Source organism: Trichechus manatus, unplaced genomic scaffold (assembly GCF_000243295.1).
Source record: "Trichechus manatus latirostris isolate Lorelei unplaced genomic scaffold, TriManLat1.0 scaffold00066, whole genome shotgun sequence".
In the NCBI taxonomy this organism is placed as follows: domain Eukaryota; kingdom Metazoa; phylum Chordata; class Mammalia; order Sirenia; family Trichechidae; genus Trichechus; species Trichechus manatus.
This window is the reverse complement of record NW_004444002.1, coordinates 12,421,011-12,441,053: the sequence shown is the minus strand read 5'-3', so window position 1 is coordinate 12,441,053 and position 20,043 is coordinate 12,421,011. Positions and strand designations below refer to the sequence as shown.

General features: G+C 43.3%; 1 protein-coding gene across 2 annotated transcripts in view; it reads left to right on the top strand.

Annotated features, from left to right (window-relative positions):
- The window catches only part of HS6ST2 (heparan sulfate 6-O-sulfotransferase 2), a 341,954-nt gene that overhangs the window by 283,925 nt on the left and 37,986 nt on the right, over nt 1-20,043 (top strand). Inside the window, exon 4 of one of the 2 annotated variants that reach the window (XM_004379633.2) lies at nt 14,045-14,131. The exons of the other annotated variant lie outside the window; for it this stretch is intronic. Within the exon in view, the coding sequence (XP_004379690.1) occupies nt 14,045-14,131 (87 nt within the window). The remainder of the gene's footprint in view (nt 1-14,044; nt 14,132-20,043) is intronic. 2 annotated transcript variants of the gene reach the window in all.

Here is a 20,043-nt window from a genome sequence, read left to right as displayed (position 1 = left end):
CAGGGCCTTCCAGTTCCAGATCCAATCTGAAGGACTCTTCTACTTCCCAAAAGCATGATGATTGACTGAACTTCTTGAGCACCAGTGAAGGTTTTAGCCCTTCACAGCCTATAAGTCATCTGCTTCTTTCACATAGACTCATTCTCTATAACTCATCACCGAGGTGTCCTGACCCATATGCCCCCCATTGGGAGGGGCCTGGTGATGGTTTAATATGGTTTATGGCATCCCTTAATGGATGGTGTCAATAATAGAGTGAAGACACTGGTTTTCTCACAAAGGTTGAGGGATGGACGTAAGGAATAGGGCAGGCCCTTCCCATAGTGGGATCTGCTTCCAGCCAGTAGTGAGGACATTTTCCACAAGGACATTGTTGTTTACTTCATTTAGACTTTTGCTGTAATAAACTTCATGTCTGACTTTCATATTTTTACCCGCTGTAGTTTTTTACCTCTCCATTTCTCTATTTTCCCTAAGCCTAGAACTGCCCCAGACAGTGTGATCTTGCATTGTGATTGCAGTGTTTGCTGTAGAGAAATGGATGCACACCCAGTTAGTTACAGGTTTAAAGTATTTATTAAATAGGAAGTTGATAGTTTGGTGGCTGGGAAGACCCAGGGGGCTATTGTTTCAAAGCACAAAATCTATATTACAAAGAAGTGACAGAGATAATATCATGACTCTCAGGAAGCCTAGACCTTCCCAAGTGCAAAACTAATGGGTCTTGGCATAAGGCTGACTCGAGTTCTAATTATTCCAGAGCCAAGATGTTCTGAAATTTTTGAAGCCAAGGGGAGAGCAGTAAGGCCCAGTTCTGCTTTTGCACACAATAGAGGAAGCAAACAACAGGAACAGTAATCAAAAGCAGCTGAGTTGTTTCTTTGGGAGATTATAACCATATTTGCATAAGCTTTAGTATAGTTGCTGTATCTAGTTTAGGCACCACAACGTAGTTTCTTGTTTTATTGGCCTTTGTTGCAGTAAATAAGCCAGACTGAAAAAAATATATATCTAAAGCTTATAAATATGAACTGGTTTGGCACAAGATGCTTCCTTCACCATACTTCAGAGCATCCTGGCCAGGAATTGATGAGAACAGGTTGCATGTGATCAAGATGCTTTATCAAATGCTCTTGGCATTATAAAGGACAGCATGACATGAATTACCATAACTAATCACAAAACTGCAGTAGGAGAAAGCAACATGTAGTGGCTGGAAACCCAAGATACAAAACTGTCTTGAATTCAACAGATGATTCTCTTATAATTGGAATACTCATGCCCTCAGATCTGGTTTCTCTTTTGGCTTGCATGACACCACTGTCTCCTGTCTGGCTCCTCCTTCTTATTTTTTTTCCCGGGCTCTTCTCTTCTTACCCTACACACTCTCCTTGGGTAATCTTTTCTGCTCTAAGGGTTTCAGCTACCACCACCATGCTGAAGACTCACAAATCTCTGGAGGCCATTCTTCAGTTGAGATCTCTATATCCAGCTAAGCTCTGCATCCACATATCCAATAGACAACCAAACATCTTCATCTGGAGGTTCCACAGACACTCAAAACTCAACATTGTCATCAAAGTCACTCAAAACTGAACCTGTCATTTCCTTTCAAATCCCTCGCCCCTCCCCACTACTTATTCTTGTACTACTTATTTTGGCAAGTGATGCCACTATTTGTTCATGCTGTCTTATCTTTGGTCCCAACCTTCCTACCTTGTTCTGTGCTACATGAGTCTCTGGCCCTGTTTGCTAGGTGCCAGCAACGTTCTATCATTAACTCAACGTTATATCCTTGTATACATCCCTTGAATATATCCCTTCTCTTCTCTGGACCTTACCTTCATATCTCTAAGGAACCTCTTACCTCCATATTTTTATAAGTCTTTCCCTAGTCTGGGATGGGGTAGATTCACTAAAGACCCTCAATCTCTGGCTCAGCTAAGTGCCTTGGGCTTTACTAGACTGTTATTAAAAACTCATGTAAGTGGAAAGAAGTACATTGTTATAAATTATACAAGGCCTAGCATTTAGCAGTGATTAGTGGGTGATATGAACATGATGTGCTTTGTTTACATGGAGTCTAGGGATTTTAACCCTCTATGAACACACACACACACTAAAATAATGCTCAGTTTTCCAAATTGTAACACATCAGAGAGAAGCTAACCATTGAGTTTCACTTAGAGAAGAAAACTACAGTAGTCTATACAGCTCATACCAAACCAAACCCATTTCCATTGAGTTGATTCCGACTCGTAGCGACCCTACAGGACAGAGTAGAACTGCCCCATAGGGTTTCCAAAGAGTGCCTGGCGGATTTGAACTGCCGACCTTTTGGTTAGCAGCACAACTCTTAACCACTATGCCACCAGTGTTTCCATACAGCTCATAGAACAGGCAATACTTGCAAAAAAGATCCTACATGCATTCCAACAAATTGTGATGCCTGAATGTGTGATATCTGAGCAATTCAAAATGAAAATATTTTTAAGCTTTAACTGCCCCTCTAAATATAAATGAAGAGAAAGATATAAAAACCTTTGGTTTAGAGGTTCAGTGCTGTTATGAGCCACCTTGGAGCATGGTTTAGAGAACTTTTCTTTCCTTTCTACCCCAGAAAGCACTTTTCGGTACCTTGTTAACATGGCCCTTCTATTTGATTTCTAAGGAGCCAGCTGCACTTGGAAATCCTGGATACATTTGCCCCTTAGAAAGCATTTAAGATGCTGAGTTCAGCAACAAGGAGGTATTTGAATGCTCCTGGCTTTGGCCACCAACACGCAGCTAGCAGACTGGTGCCCTGAAGCCCCAGTGTTGAGGCCTTTGTTGGGCAGGACCAACGCTGCCTAATGACCCAACTTGCCAGAGATCCTCCAGCTAGAGACAGAATTTGACCCCAGTTCGGCCCCAGCAGTGCCCAGGCTCTTTCCACAACCCCAGAGTTGCCTCCAGTTAGGCAATTCCATTCTCCAAAGCCCTGACTCCCACTGGTTTTACTCTATTTGAGTTTCATCTAGAGCTCAGAAGTGTTGGTGCAGTAGGCTGTCACCTTTTTAAGCATACAATATGATCCCATGTAAATTATTTGAACCGGAAACAAAGCGACACAACACCTGGGGTCGCCGTGAGTTGGAATTGACTTGATGGCAACAGATTTGGGTTGAGTTTTTTAATCTGTGTCCATCAGTAAATTCACTTCAGCAAACATGTTAGAAGCCAAATTTATCAGGTATGGCTGTCAATCAACTGGTATTGAAAACCTTCTATATGACAAATGTTATTAGAGACTTTGTGAGCAGATATGAACATTATTTGCTCTTATCCTCAAAGAAGTTAATATGTAATGTGCAGGCAGAGTGGACATTCTTGAAAATCCCAGAAGAACGTAGTTAGTAGGAAGTAAAAGCAATTACTGTGATTCTTCACCAAGAAGTAGGAAATGAATAGTTTCCCCCGTAACACCCTTGGTTTAAATCTTTACTCATATACAGTGAGAATCTCACTTCCAAGTAATTGACTTCTCCTTTTTCTCTGTGTGCTAATTCCTGCCACAATAGTTGGCTCCTTTGGCTTTTCCTAAAAAGTTCACTGAGACTTTTCTGGCCTACTCTAGGGACTCCCTAATGTATAATGTTCACCAACTAGGCTCCAGTTGTGAATTTTTAATTATGCCAGATCATTTTCAGTAAATAGGACTTCAGGCTCAATTAATGCTGTCAGATCCAATTTTTGTCTCACCTGCTATTGAACTCCACTCTGTGGTGTTTGCGGTAATTGCCGCTTCCTCAGGAAAGAGGAGCTTCTCCAGAGATGGATGTCGGCAGCCCTTTGCATCCTTGTCTCTCCTGCCTCAGGAGCAGTATAGTGGGGACACTTCCTCTGGCAGATTCTAAGTGTGGTTTTTGGAAAGTAGGGACATTGGATAGATAACAATGGTTGTTATCTCTCAGTTTCCACTAAGTGAGGTTGTCCCATGCTTCTTGTGACGACAGTGTGGTCCCCAGAACAGCATCATCAGCATCACCTGGGAACTTATTAGAAGTATAAATTCCCAGGCCCCATCCTAGACCAATTGCATCAGAAACCCTGGTGGTGGGGCCTAGCAATCTGTCATGTAACAAGCCCTCCAGGTAATTCTGATGTAAGATAAAGTTTGAGAGCCCCTGTTGAGAGGTAGGACCCCTGGTGGCGCAGTGATTAAGAGCTCGGCTAACCAAGAAGTCGGCAGTTCAAATTCACCAGCTGCTTCTTGGAAACCCTGTGGGGCAGTTCTACCCTGTCCTATAGGGTCACTATGAGTCAGAATTGACTTGACAGCAATGACGGTCTTTTGTTTTTGTTGGGAGATAGCTGTTTCATACCAAGAGTAAGCATAAAAAAACCAGTTGCCGTCAAGTGAGTTCCGACTCTTGGCGACCCCATGTGTGTCAGAATAGAACTGTGCTCCACAGGGTTTTCAATGGCTGATTTTTCAGAAGTAGATCGCCAGGACGTTCTTCTAAGGTGCCTCTAGGTATACTCGAACCACCAACCTTTTGGTTAGCAGCCAAGCACATTAACCGTTTGCACCACCATTAGTTCGTTCTATTTTGTGAACATTCTCATAGCCCAGAGTTTATTTTTTGATTTACAGTTTTTTCAAACAAACTGAAAATCATCATTTTCATAATAGTAACTCCTCTTTTCTTTGCCTTCCCCGATTCCCCCAGGCATAGGCTGTTGTGCCCTGTTTAATTTCCCTCGCACTATGTCATACTTGTTTTATCCCATTCGGTGCCTTATGTCGTTATGCATCTGTTAACACACTTGCCTCATTTGGGCCGCTTGACGGCAGGGACCTTGTCACACTCATCATTGTATCCCCAAGGCCCAACATGATGAACGGCTCACAGTAAACATTTTTTGAGTGAATAAACAGCTTAACGTTTTTTAATTTTCAAAACTATGCTATGGCCTTAAGTAGGACTGGCAGATGAGGAAACTGAGACTCAGAGACGTGGAGTGATTCAGTGGGTAAGCACAGAGCCAAGGCCAAAGCTCAAAGTTTATATCAGAGTTTGTACAGATCATGGCCACAGGTCCCTAAACATGCCCTAGTGAACCAACCTCAACTCAGGGAGCCTGAGTTGATTTGGCTCTTCAAGGAGAAAACCCTTGATTTGCTCCCAGGCAGGCTGCCCTCAACCCCAACTGTGGTGATGTTATTAGCTGTAACATCCTTGTACCACCCAGGATGATATGAGAGTTAGTGAGGCACAGAACAGAGACTGAGTGCAAGAAAAAGGAAGGGAATCACGTAGGAAAACTAGGAGTGGAATTTAGCACTATAGGAGGTACAGTCCCTAACATTTGGTTGTTGTTGTTAGGTGCCATTGAGTCAATTCCGACTCATAGTGACCCCATGTGACAGAATAGAACTGCCACATAAGGTTTTCTACGCTGTAATCTTTATGGAAGCAGATCACCAGGTCTTTCCCCTGTGGAGCCACTGTGTGGGTTTGAACCACCAACCTTTCGGTTAGCAGCCACGTATTTAACCGTTGTGCCACCAGGGCTCCTTAACATTTGGTTAGTCCTTGGTAAATGGGCGCAAGAAAGAAATGACATGAGCTGCAACTGAAGCCATGGTCTAAAGCTTAATTTTGCTCATCTGCCAGGCTGGCCTCCTTACATCGAGGTGACAACAGCACAGAAAGTACTTTGTGAGTGAATAAAGGTAATAGGTTGGCATTGATTGCCACCCACCTCTTGGCACTCAGCTCACCTTGTTATCTGTAAGCCATCTGGCCTGGCCAGAGAAATGGGGAGAGGCGGCTATGGGCATGAGATGAAGACAGCCACTGGTCTGCAGAAGGATCAAGGCCTGCACTTTCCCTCATTCCCGCTGTAACATTGAACTCTCTACAACTGAATTTTACTTGGACCCCTGGGATACAAGACTTTGTAACACACTTGTAAATCCTCATGCACTTGAGTGGAAGTAAATTGATTCTGGCATCTGCTGCCCTGAAAACGTCTGCTCGTTAATCCCGATAGATTGCTGTCCCATCAGGCCTCACTGCTTATCTCATAGCTTTGACTACCACTTTGGAGCAATGACTGTACATCTGACCCTGTCTTTTTTTTTTTCTTGAGTTCCAGTGCCATCTCTCTAATTGCCTTCTGGACACTGTCTATCAACACCCCAACTCAATATGCTCCAAACCACATTCATCATCTTCTCCTCTGCTCCACGTCCCCCACCCAACTAATCTGTCTCTGTCACTGGCACCCCTGTTTTCCCAGTCATCCAGCTTCTATACTTTCTCAGTATCTTTCATTTAGACTTTATTCTCATTCTCCAGATGCAGTTAATCCCCAAGTTCTGTCAGATTTCCTTTGGCTATGCCACACATGATTTCCTTCTTTCCATGCCCATAACTACCATTCCACCCCATATTCCCATCATATTTCTCAATCACTCCAAACCCTCTAACAACAGAACTATGAGTTTTTCCCTTCAACCCCCATCTGATGGAGGAGCCCAGCACTAGGTGTAAATGCAATCATTATAAAATACCAGCACCATTTCATTTACTGGTAGCCTCTGATAGTCTGTAATCTGGATCCAAGCTCTTGATAAAGACATTTAAGTGAATAGCCAGCTAGAATGAGAAAATAATGTAATTTAGGAACTGACTCATTTTTCTTCCTTGATCCCAATGAGGCACTCAGGGATGTGACTGCCACTCCCTAGGCAGAAGCAGCATGTGCCAAGAGGTGAAGAGAGCAAAATAGCAACAATAATCAATGAGCACATTGCTCCAGTCCCTGGTGCCCTGTGGTGAGCTGCTAGAGTGAAAAGTTAATGGAAGAGGAGAGGGCAAGCTAATGCGAGCATGGCCCGTTTGCCTTTTCTAAGAGCTGTGCAATTACCAAGTAATTGTGAGCTTATCTGTGGATGGTTTACCTGATCAGTTTCATCCCCTCTGTTTTATAGATGAGAATCCGAAGACAGCACCAAGTTAAATGCCTTACAGGCAGCCAGGATTAAAACTCAGGATGCTTTGAACTTGTGAGGTCACTACTGAAAGATCACGGTTACACTGGGCTTCATAGCAATGAATATGAGCTTTTTGCCTTCGCTTCTAACAAACCTCAGTTGTTCTTCATAGTTAAGCAAAGGGAAACTAGAAAGGGAAGCCAAAAGAAAGCACATCTTAGTGAACTGAACTTTCTTTGCTAGATGATTAACGGAAATATAAATAACAGGCATGGGGTGCTTACAGGGGCATGAACTCTCATGTAAACACTTCAGGGTAGAAGAAAATTAAATGAGTTTGGAGCAAAGAAAGAAAACCACTCAGGACATAACCTAGCAAGATAGAAAAATGAAATAAAGAAGGCTCATCAGCTCTAATTAAAGGAAATCAATATTTGAAGAGCTGTCATGCTCAGTAACAGAACGAGGGCAAAAATACTTCAGAAATGTGAGCTTTTTGGAAAATAGAAAAGCAGGCTTTCATGGGGAAGCAGTCATGATTTCAAAGCCTTTTGAAAGATGACCACTTGGTAGATATGGTATAGAGGGGACTCAGTCACCTGTTGGGGAAGTCAGGTTGGTGAGCTTTAAGATCCCTTCTTTCCCTGATAAGGTCGGTATATTTAAGTGTATTTCCAGATCCCAGGAGCTTTCAGGAGCTCAGGGCCATCTCTAGGGAACAAAGAACAGCTACCATTTCCCCAACGAGAGACTGGAAACAACCCCTTACATCTAGCAGTAACTTGAGTTTCAGCTCACTTATCGCTTACAGGAACACCCCTTGGAAAACAGAGCTATACAAATGCAACTGATTTACTGTTGATATTCAGGGCCACATGCAACCATCCCAGAAAGCTTGCTTGAGAGTCCTTCCTGAGCTGTCCTATCTTTGTGATCCACATGATGATTAACCTTCAGTAACTAGAATTCAATTCTCCTGGACCATTCTTCAGGGACAGAAAATATGTGATGTGTGTGTCACCACTTCCCTCTGTCACACTGGTGGCAGACATTTATAGTCAGTCATGGTACTCCTTTCAAATGAGCCCAAATGCAGCCTTTTCATTTATTTGTTCAGCAAATATTTATTGAGCGCCCACTTAAAAGCTAGTTGGAGAGGCATATAAGCAATAAAATATAAACTACCCTGAAAGCACCACATGCTAAGTGCCAGATTGAAGATATGTAGACAACAGTATTATATCCCAACGCTCTCTTCTGAAATACAGTTTCCTTTTCCTAGAACCCTGAAAATTAACATTAAAAAGAATTGTGTTTTAGATGAATGGTTATACAACAAATTAGATTCCCATTCACCAATTCATACACAAGTTGTTCCGTGACATTGGTTACAGTCCCCAGAATGTGTCAGCACTCTCACCAGTTCCACCCCGCCTGCCCCATTTCCATCCATCCAGTTTCCCTGCCCTTCCTTGCCATCTCATCTTTGCTTTTGCGTAAATGTTGACCATTTGGTCTCGTATAGTTGATTGTTCTAAGGAACACATTCCTCACTGGTGTTATTGTTTATTTTATAGGCCAGATTATTATTTGGCTGAAAGGTGATCATTCTTTTTGTTCTGTTTCCATTAATCTAGCTTCCCTGTTTCTCCTTAACTTCTCATCTTTGTTCTAGGGTAAATGTTGACCATTTTGTCTCACATGGTTGATTAATTTAAGGGAGCACAGTAATCATGGGTGATATCATTTATTTTATAAGCCTCTCTCTCTTGTTTTGATGAAAGGTGACCACTGGGAGTGGCTTCAGTTCCAGGTTAAAAGGGTACCTTAGGGCAATAGTCTCGGGGGTTCCTATAGTCTCTATCAGTCCGGTAAATCTGGTCTTTTTTATGAATTTGAGTTTTGTTTTACATTTTTCTCCCATTCTAACTGGGACCTTCTGTTGTGTCCCTGATCAGAACGATCCTTAGTGGTAGCTGGGCACCATCTAGTTCTTCTGCTCTCAGGATAGATGAGGCTGTGATTCGTGTGGGCCATTAGTCCTGTGGACTAATTTCTTCCTTGAGTCTTTGGTTTCCTTCACTCTCCTTTGCTCCAGAAGGGAAGAGACTAATAATTGTATCTTAGGAAAATCAACTTTTAGAGTTTCAGTGCTGTTGTAGATACAAACCAAACCAAACTCATTGCTGTCAAGTCGATTCTGGCTCATAGCAAGCAACAAAACTATCTTTCATGGGGACCGAGATGCATTACTTCCAAAAAGAGCTTATGAAGTAGTAGAGGAAGTGCAGAAGTTTCTGTATGCCATCCAGCAGAAAAGTGAGTTAGTTGAGTGTGTTAAACCACTAGGTTCTTCTCCCTCAAGTTCCTCTCTGATCTGAGAGAAAAATCCAGATTGGAGTGGACCTGATTGCCATTTTGGTTTAAGTACACGGGATGCCATTTCAGCATCAAATTATTCAATCAGAAACACTTTGAAAATGCTGAAGAGTCAGGTTAGTCACCGTTTTCCCACCTGAGTACAATGTGCATGATACGGCAGGGGTTTTTTTTGTTTTGTTTTGTTTTTCACCTCTCTGGTGTTGGAGACATTGCTGGATCCGGTGGAAAATGGCCTCCTTGATAGATGAGACGGACAGCCAAGCAGGCAGACGGAAAGAAGGCTGGCCCCCATGAACTTTTCCTATCAGGAATTCACCTGGAATTGTTTTCATAGGCCTTTGATGAGGCTTGGTTGTGAAGCAATGGAGGGAGGAAAGAATCTCATCTGCAGAAGACGATAGCTACTCAGGATAGTAGACTCAGGTGGGGTGGAGGAAGCCTGAATCTGTACCCTCTGAGATTTCAGGCCACAGCCCTTGAGATTCCAACCCAAGTAGGAAATGGAAGTGAAGAGGGCTGCCAAGTGGTCTAGAGACCAAACCAAAACAATCAAACCCGTAGCCATCGAGTAGATTCTGACTTACGGTGACCCATGTGTTACAGAGTAGAACTGCTCCACAGGGTTTTCCTGGCTGTAATCTTTACAGAAGCAGATCACCAGATCTTTCTTCCACAGTGCCATTGGGTGAGTTCGAACCACCAACCTTTAGGTTAGCAGTCAAGCACAAACCATTTGCACCACCCTAGGACATTGGTCTAGAGACAGATCAAAATAATGAAAACTGTGTACTAGGATAGGTTTATTTCAGTTACATAGATTAGGAACTAGCTGTAATCCAAGGCAGCCCCCCTAATCTTATATACTCCGGATTATCATCTATATATCTTAGGAGCCAGCAAGGCTTATTCCTGTATGTCCCTGGGATTGCTTGCTGTTTCAGCAGCCAGGGTCCTCGGCAGCAGCTTAATCTCTGGGCCCTGACTTGTGTCTTCCCAGCTCTTTAAGGCTCCCAGACATCTGCAACTGCAGCATTTTCTCTTTATATCTCATGGGGCCAATTCTGGAAAACTCAGCCTCTTTGATATCACTGCTTTATATCTCCTCTGTCTCAAGGTTCCAGAATTATAATATCTTGTCCAGGCTTAACTAGGCAGCCTGGATCTTTGGGGAAGAAGAACAATGACTGTACTTCAATGAGAAGGTTTGGTAAACCTTTCTATACAACCAAATCCATTCGTTGCCGCCAAGTAGATTCCGACTCATGGCGACCCAATGTGTTACAAAGTAGAACTGCTTTCTTGACTGTAATCTTTATGGCAACAGATCACCAGCTTTTTCTTCTGTGGTGCTGCTGGGTGGGTTTTAACTACCAACAAAAGCAAACTGTTTACACCACACAGGGACCGTCTTCTATTAGTATATCTAGAGAATTAAACTCCTAAGATCCAAGCAAGGAGCCCTGATGGCATAATGGTGAGGTGCCCAGATGCTTACTGAGAGGTTGGCAGTTCGAACCCACCCAGCAGCTCCATGGGAGAAAGAGCTGGCAATCTGCTCCTGTAAAGATTACAGCCAAGAAAACCCTATGGGGCAGTTGTACTCTGTCCTCTAGGGTCATTATGAGTCGAAGATCAATTCGATGGCACCTAATAACAACAACAGGATCCAAGCCTGCCACAAGGTCTGCTTCCCCCACTCTTCCCCATTTCAGATGCATTTTCTTGCTGTGAATGGATCTGTTATTTGCACAGAACAAACGTTTTTGAGTTATTTGATTACCTTCCCCCCTCATTTTGGTGCCACACCTTCTGCATGTGATTTTTCCCCGAGAAGTTTTTGCTTTTATTCCCTTCCGATCTGCACTCTTGGGATTTGGCGGTAGATCTGAGGGGTCCTTATTCCTATGTTTTAAAGGCTGACTGCTCCAGGAGTGCCCCCCACCCCCACAGGGCAGCAGTAAATAATATTAAGGCCGCCACTGCCAGCTGACAGCTTTCCCTGATGTCCTGTGGTGCTCTGCATTGTGCTTAAACACAGTCACTTGTAATGCAGGTTACAAAGGGCCGTCTTGCCCAAGGCAGAGAGATGAGAATTCAGCAGTGGGAGTGAGTGATCTTTTATTCAAAAGATCCTGGATGCCTGAGGTTAGTGACTCACTGAGTCTTGAATGACCACCTACTTCCAGCCCAGCCTTGTGCAAGATAAACATCAAATGATCCCTTGTTTCAGAACGTGTCCGGTAGTTTCCCACCACTTACAATTTGAAGCACAGTGGTTAAGAGCTCGGCTGCTAACCAAAAGGTTGGCAGTTTGAATCTACCAGCCACTCCTTGGAAACTCTATGGGACAGTTCTATTCTGTCCTATAGGGTTGCTATGGGTCGGAATGGGCTCGACTGCAACGGGTTTTTTTTTTTATGATTTGAGAAGGAAGACTCAGTGGCCTGTGGCCAGTGAGTGGAAGTGAGGAAGTTGAGACCTGCGTGTATTTTTGCAACACGTAGCGTATTGTGTCCTCTGCCTCAGGCTCTGGGCTCTGCTAAATCAGTTGCCATCAAGTCGACTCTGACTCATGGCGACCCCATGTGTGTCAGAGTAAAACTGCACTCCGTAGGGCTTTCGGTGGCTGATTTTTTTGGAAGTAGATCACCAAGCCTTTCTTTTGAGGTGCCTCTGGGTGGATTTGAACCTCCAACCTTTTGGTTAGCAGCCCAGCGCATTAACTGTTTGCACCACCCCGGGACATTGCCTATATTAAGCATAGCTTAAAAAACAAACAAAAAAACAGTTGCTATTGAGTAGATTCTGACTCATAGTGATGCCATGTATGCCAGAGTAGAACTGTGCTCCATAGGATTTTCAATGGCTGATTTTTTTTGAAATCGATTGCCAAGCCTTTCTTGTAGGCACTTCTGAGTGGACTCAAACTTCAAACCTTCCAGTTAGCAACTGAATTCATTAACCATTTGCACCACGCAGGGACTACCTGGGCTCTGCTAAAACCCCCAATATTACTGTACTGACCTCCTGGAGGATACAGTTTTGAATTCTTCTGAGTTATAGTCTTTTGTCCAATGGTCCAGTGTTGTCACTTAGTTTCTCAGCTGGGTTCTGGATGAGGAGGGGAGCTGGGATGGTCTCAAGTATGGCTAAGGAGTTCTTTGCCAGGAAGTCATAATGGAAGGGCCGAGGCAGCATGGGTGAGTTCTTGAGTCGCCACTCACCAGGTAACCACATTCTGGTGAGTCTGTGAGCAGCACAGAGAAATGGTCCTAGCACTGTGTCCCCATGGGCTTCTGACACCTCCAGCATAGGGATATATGCCCACTCTGTCCAGATCCACCCACCCGGCAGGTAGCCTCTACCTCAGGATCAGAGCTCACCTTGGTGTCTCCCACTTCAAAGAGCTGCTTGTTGGGCCTCCTGGACACTAAATCCTACCTCATGGGACTCGTGCTACTGTCAGACTCTTCCTGACAAGCCCTTTTCTGTGCTCACACACATCTTTATTACCTTTGCAGTCAACGAGGAGCCATGATTAGCTTTTGTTCCAATCCCATACATGTAGCCATTTGAAGCTGATGGGTCCAGGGCAGAATATCTTTTGCGACCCCACCTGCACCCACACCCCACATATAAATACAGCTACTTGCAGACACCTATTTATGAGGTACTTAAAAGATTCATAAATATCTAGAAAAGCTCTTTGACATTCTCGGAGACAATGTTCTATGCCATTGGTGGGCTATGTTATAGACATTGAAAGCCAAGATCTGCATTTATCTTTTTTACCTTCACTCTTTATAAAAGGTTATGCTCACGTAGATCTTACAACAAAAAAACTCTCTGATGAAATCAGGGTAAATAATTCCACACATCATCAAGTGGAGAGAGGCTTTGGCTTGGTTTCCATGGAAATCTGAAGATGAAGTAAAGTAATAATTTCAAGACAGAGTGGCTGAATTGAAGATAATGGTAAAATAGTTTGATAGAGGGAATAGAATAAAGTAATCAAGAAGGCTCCTTTTTGTGTTTACCTTCAGGTGATTAATCTGTCTGTGTGAGATTAAGCAGACCTTCCTTGTGATTTATTTCATAATTTTTTCCAAGGTTTGACATAAGCTGTGGAGTTATTGAAGGTGGAGATTTAAATTCAATTACTCATGAAGCAGGTGGTGCTTCTCCTGAAAGAATATCTGAATTCATGGTCTTCCCATGTTAACATTATGAGTGAAAATTATTAATTCATCTGATAGTATCTGCCAAAGACTTTCAGATGTCATTTGGCATACTTCACTTAAAGTCGGCAGCGTCAGAACTGAACTTGTTAATACAGAGGATCTAGTGGCTGGAAAGAAAAGATTTCGTGTTAAAGACTAAGTATTTTTACAGGATTTCTTTTTACTAGAGCCTCCCTTAAGGCCCGGGCTGTGGTGTTACATGAGTGGAATCCACCAGCTCAAACTTTGAATGCCAGAAAGATAGCTTTCTTTGAACTTGACCAATGGTTCCCACTCTCTTCACCTTTGATGGGCACCACTGGATAAGACCAAGCTTCATTTTGACCCGCAAAAGAGAGAGAGAGAGAACTTGAAATTCTTTCAGTGATGTGACTAATTGCTTTTTGTCTTTGTGGTTGTTGCTATATATGTGTTTCTATTCTTTCTGTGGGTATAGTAAGGATAGACGGGGTTCTCCAGACACTTATCCAGGTGTCAACTCTCCATCATCCACAAAGGCCCGGAGCACATCTAAGAGTGGGAAGTAAGTGAAAAGTGCCCCTGTGCATCTGACATAGCTTTCGCAAAGCCATGCACTGTCCTCATTGTGTCATTCATTCACATTCATTCAACAAAGATTTGCCAGCTAACTTCTATGTGCCTCATGCTGGGCTGGTCACTGGGCAGTGGAAAGGAGTAAGGCATGTGTCAGTCATATTGGATGCATGTAGGACTAAAGAAGGGGGAGGGGAGACGAGTATGGAAAGATAGCTGACTGTGAATGGCAGGGACTTATGGCAATACAAGATTTGGTCTACGTTTCAAAAATTAGAGAAAGGAGCAGCAGCAGTACAGATTCATCACGTTATGACTGGCAATATCCATGAACATCCATCTTTGAGCCATACAGTGAGGTTTAGTAGTTGAGTTAGAAGAACCTGGAAAGTCATTGCATTAATTTCCTGGTTTAAACGTATTTAAAGTTTAACTACATCACTGATTTACATGATATGTGTATTCTTTTCCTAGTAAATAGCATGTGCCATGTCCTACATAAAACTCTCTTGTGTGGTGTTGCCAAACTGTGTATTAGCTGAATATTTGTGATGTTCGATTTACCTCTTTGGGCTTATTCCAGATGACGACATTGACTGATCTCTCCCTTTGGATTCAGCAGCGCATGGCAATCTGAGGTAGTGTGCTCCCATGTAGATGACATACCTCCAAGTAGGCACTTCCCTTTCGAAGTGGCTGCAGCCCTTTGGTGAATGAACTCAGGTTCTCTGTAAGCTCTCTCTCCCGGGGGTGTGGGGCATAGTGACAGGAAGAAACACAGCCCAGAAGGAGCACCCAGCCTGCATCTAGTAGAAGATGACAAATGCCTTCATCATGCTAACAGCTCTCATCTAGCAATAAGATATGTCACTACAAGAGCATGGCTTTTGCAATGAAAGGTGAATTTGTAATGGTCATATATTTTATGTATTCAGCATTGGACCGTAAATGCTGCACTTTGAATATGATCTTATATTCAATTCCCAACGTGAAAGATCTATTGGCTGCCTTTTTTTTCCCTTCTTCTCCTCCTGAATACCATTTCGGGTTTGCATATAAGGTTGAATGTGGGCTATCTTGGAGAATATAAAAAGTGGTGGTGAAGACATAAGACTAAACCTCTGAGCAGTTAGAACTCATTTCAGTTATTTATCACTGAGTACCACAATCAAAATGCTGTATAAATTATGAAGGAAGGGAATTGATGCACACATCCCCAAGCAGCTGAATGTTTCCAGATTAGTCCCAATTCATCGTCAGCGCACACTCTCAGTTAACAGCGATGGCATTGGAGGATCATATTTAACTCCCTGTTTGCAGAAATAGCAGGCCCTGTCTGGGCACCTTGTACACAGCTGTCACACTGACAACTGCAGGACGCAATCTCCATTTATCAGACCCTGACATATAATTGTGGATATTTGCGATTTCCTGTTGCAGTTTGAAAGGGACGCGGTTTTGTTTCTTTTGGCTTTGCAGGAGCCCAGTCTCTTCCCTCTTTAGTGAAGAATCTCATTGTGATCCACAAAAGGAGCAGTTGGTAGAATTTGAGTTAAGATAACACAGAGGATGCTTGCCCAACACTATACTCAGGTTGTTAACAATAGGGGGCCTGAATAAATGCATTCTTAAGTAGACGAACCTGATCATATATCACACTTCCTATATTTGGATGCATCTCCAGCTTCTGCCATGGTGAGGGCCTCCCCCTTGTGTGCTTTCTGAGCTGAGTGTCTTTTTTTTGCCATGGATAGTGATTTGCTCATTGGGCTAGTTCTTTTTATTTATTTATTTTGGTTGATTATTAGTGGAAGAAAAAAGTTCTTCTCTAATACCCTCTTCATGGGTATGTGTGCCAAGTCCTCTTCTGTTGGGCCCCTCCTCTTACTTATCCTCCATCAGTCTTAGGAGGATTTTTTTTTTTTCTCCTTCACAGGATGCCTGTGTCAACAAGAGCAGTACTGACCTTCCATCAATGTGGTGAGCCCATTGGGGGCATTTTCACACTTTCTAGAACAGTGCCTACCAACGTTTAGGCACTTGTGTTATATTTCAGAGAGAGTTGTTATTTACAGTTCCTGCAATGTCGTCTGTTTCCTTGGTTTGGGTAGGTGGGTGGCGGTGGTGGGGTAGGTATCTCTCTGCCCCGCCAAGGCTTTTCTCCATGGTGCGTTTTTCACAACACCAGCATGGAGGGCGCTGTTCTGCCACTTCTTCTGATGCTATTTGGCCTAATGGCAGTGGGATGTGGAGCCATTATAGAGAGTTTCTCCATGTTATTTTGAGGCCAGATACAGGCTGGGAGCTAGAAGGAGTGTTCTTTTTTTCTCTGAAAAGAAATTGGACCTTCTCGTTTCTAAAGAAACAAAAAATGCAAAAGTTGGGCTGCATCAAGTATACATCAGGACTAGAAATAATAACAACTAATCTGTGTTGAGTGAGTGCTATGGGCCAACCTCTGTACTGAGCACATGATACATGTCTCATTAATCCTCACCCACCCCAAACTCATGAAATAGACACTATTATTATTGCCATTTTACAAATGAGGAAACTGAGGGTCTGAGAGGATATAGTGTATCTACAGTGGGGTCTTCAAATGAACAATTTTGGTAAAAAACCTTCTTTACCACGACCACCACCACCACCACCAACAACAACAACAATAATAATAGCTCAATATATTGAGCATCCACTTTGTGCTACTGTGCTTGACCTTGGGCCACATGGACAAATATAGTATGCAACAGCTGCCCTCAAGGAACTCATAGTCTTAGTAGGGAAAACAGAGGTCAGAGGAGGGAAACGCAAGTCCATCAATAAAGTGCACAGAAGCCTCTGTATCTTGGTCAGAACCAGTTGGAGTTTTGGATAAGATCAAAGCTAAAACAGAATGACCAGTTCTGCCTTTTCCCACTTTCAGTCCACTTGGGGGCCGGCTGAGATGCGGTGTAGCATGCTGAGTCGTTTACGAGACCTACAGGCTGCAAAGTTGTGTCAGTTCTGCTTGCTGTTTCATTGCCTGAATCTGAAGCTGGGTAGCCCTCTGTTTCAGGGAGGAACAGATGGAATGGGATATGTCTGAGCTGCAGAGCCAGACTACCCTGGCAATGACTTTCAGAGAGGAGCAAACAGTTTCTTCTATGCCAACAGTGAGGGAAATTGACAAGACAGAAAGGAAAAAAAAAAAAAAATCCGTGCAGAGCCATACCACTGAGATCAGGATGCACAGGTTTTGCAGAGATTGACCCATGACCAACTAGGCCAGGCAATTGCATTTAACCTCACATGTGGGCACTGTGGTTAAGAGCTCGGCTGCTAACCAAAAGGTCGGCAGTTTGAATCCACCAGCTGCTCCTTGGAAACCCTATGGGACAGTTCTACTCTGTCTTGTAGAGTCACTATGAGTTGAAATTGACTCAACGGCAATGGGTTTGGGTTTTATGGTTCCTTTTGGTAATGTGATTCTGTTATTCTGTCCAGCACAGTAGGCCACAGTCAATGCATTTGCTGACCCATTGGATTGTCCCCAGAAAACACTTAAACTGTCAAGACCGAGCATGCATAGTAGCCAGCCACAAGGAGCCTTTACAAGTTTTCAGTTTTGTATCAGAAAGCGTTTATACTTTCCATGAGACCAACTCTTTTGCTGAGCAGATAAGGACACTAAGGCTCAGGAAGGGGAAGTCACTTTCCCAGAGTCATGCATTGAGTTAGTAGCAGAAGTCAGCCTAGAATCCTAGCCTTTTGCACCAAAGGATTCTTGGAGCCAGGTATTGGGATGGCCAGCCAAGTGCACTGCGTTCCATATTGCAGGATGCCTGTGGGGCTGGCTTCTATGTAGGCACTGCAATAATGGAGACTTCAGAGAAATTCAGATCTTTCCATTTCTTTAAAATGTAGCAATAGTGGTCATGAAAGGAAAGAGCATGCACTTCTCAAGCCCTTCACTTTTTCTCTGAAATAACCTGGTCCTGGTGTTGTTTGGACAGTCACCCTTTCTCTACACTATCGTTGAGCTATCTCCAGCCTCTAACACACCTCTTCATCAAGGAAGCAGTAAAGAGAACGCATATATCATAACAGCTGTTCTCCCTCAAATTAACCAACCAGCACGAACAAGTCACATATGTGTACACATACATACACATATGCATACACACGCATGCAACCTTCAGAAGCACCAATTTAAACATTAGATTGCAGCCAGTTACAGTTGACGATGGAAATCAATCACTTCTCTCAGCCTGAAATGATTTTCACATAGGCTCAGGCTAAGGAACGATAAGGACCAAGTCCAATTTTCAAATACCACTGAAGGCTATGAATATTACAAGCCTAGGGCAGAACACCCAAGCACAGTGCCTGGTAAATGATACCATAAACATAGAATGAAGTACCATAAATGTTGGCTTAAATGAATTAAGGCAGGGGGAGGGAGGGGGTGCTAAGATGGAGAAAAAGGAGTACAGAAGGGGAATATGAAATGAGAAAGTCAAACCTTGCTTGCTTCCCAAATCTCCCTGGGGCCGACCCCGGTAGCAAATGCCACTGGAAGACTGGCTCTAACCTGTCTTTGCCAAAATGGCCTCATCGCAAACAGGCATGTTGATCTGTTTAGCAGTCTCTGGATGGATACAGTAAGGAGCACATGGTCTCATAAATAAACTAAACACACCGGCGCCCCTTTGGTTTTGGTTGGCAGGAACCAAATGAAAGACTTCCCTGCTTTAGAAAGCAGAGGCACAGTCATGTTTGTTGTGTATGGACTCAGCATGGTGCAGTTTTATGTTCACATTTAGCTGTTTATATGTTCATCGCTGGAGTCAGAGTCCTGCCTATTGTGATATCATGACTGTGTTGTTTCCTCTAATTTAGAGCCATGTAGTTCCTCTAAGACAGTAGGCTGTGACTACCACTAAACCCCCTGGTATTGCCTCTGTCTGTGTGTGAATGTGTGTGTGCTTGCATTTTAAAATGGTTGCATGCTATTGAACATAGCAATCAAATGGCCAAGCATTCAAATTTTCAAATGGTTGCTGTAGTTTTATGTGGTGACAGTGTCAGTAGTGTCTTATTTAGTTATTAGACGAAGTCTAATATCATAAGGGGGCCGTGGTGGTTCAGTGTTAGAATTCTCGCTTTTTATGCCGAGGACCCAGGTTCAATTCCCAGCCAATGCACCTCAAGCGTGGCCACCACCCATCTGTCATTTGAGGCATGCATGTTGTTATGATGCTAAACAGATATCAGCAGAGTGTCTAGACTAAGACGGACTGGGAAGAAAGGCCTGACAATCTACTGCCAAAAATCAGCCAGTGAAAACCTATGGATCACAACGGTTCTATCTTCAACCCATCGTGCGGATGGCGCAGAACTGGGCAGTCTTTAGTTCCATTGTGCTTGGGGTTGCCGTGAATTGGACAGCAGCTAACAACATCAACAATATCATAAAGGCTTGTGATAAACCAAAACATTAAACTGACTAATTGGGGGGTGGGGGCAGGGCACAATTGCTCCTGTGGAGAAAAAAAGCAAATTCTAAGAACATAAACTGATGTCAAAGTGTATTCCTAAAAACGACTTTTAATAGAATATGCCTGGGATCAGTTCACTTGTGGCCTAATTGCCTTTTTCTTCCATATTCTGCATCCAGGATAGTGTGGGATCTTTGGTCATGACAAAAAGTATCAAATCTATCCAGGAAAGAGCATACATTAATAAGGCAGGAAAGTAGCCCAAGACATTTGAGAAAGACTTTCAATAACAAGGGGTAAATAATACAGGCTTGATATACTTTGGGGTTTAACCTAGTGCTACCCAGCTGCAGCACAGGGCTCTTCAAAGATCTCTTTAAATAAATTAATCATGCAGCCTTGTGTGTATTTGAAAGAACATCCT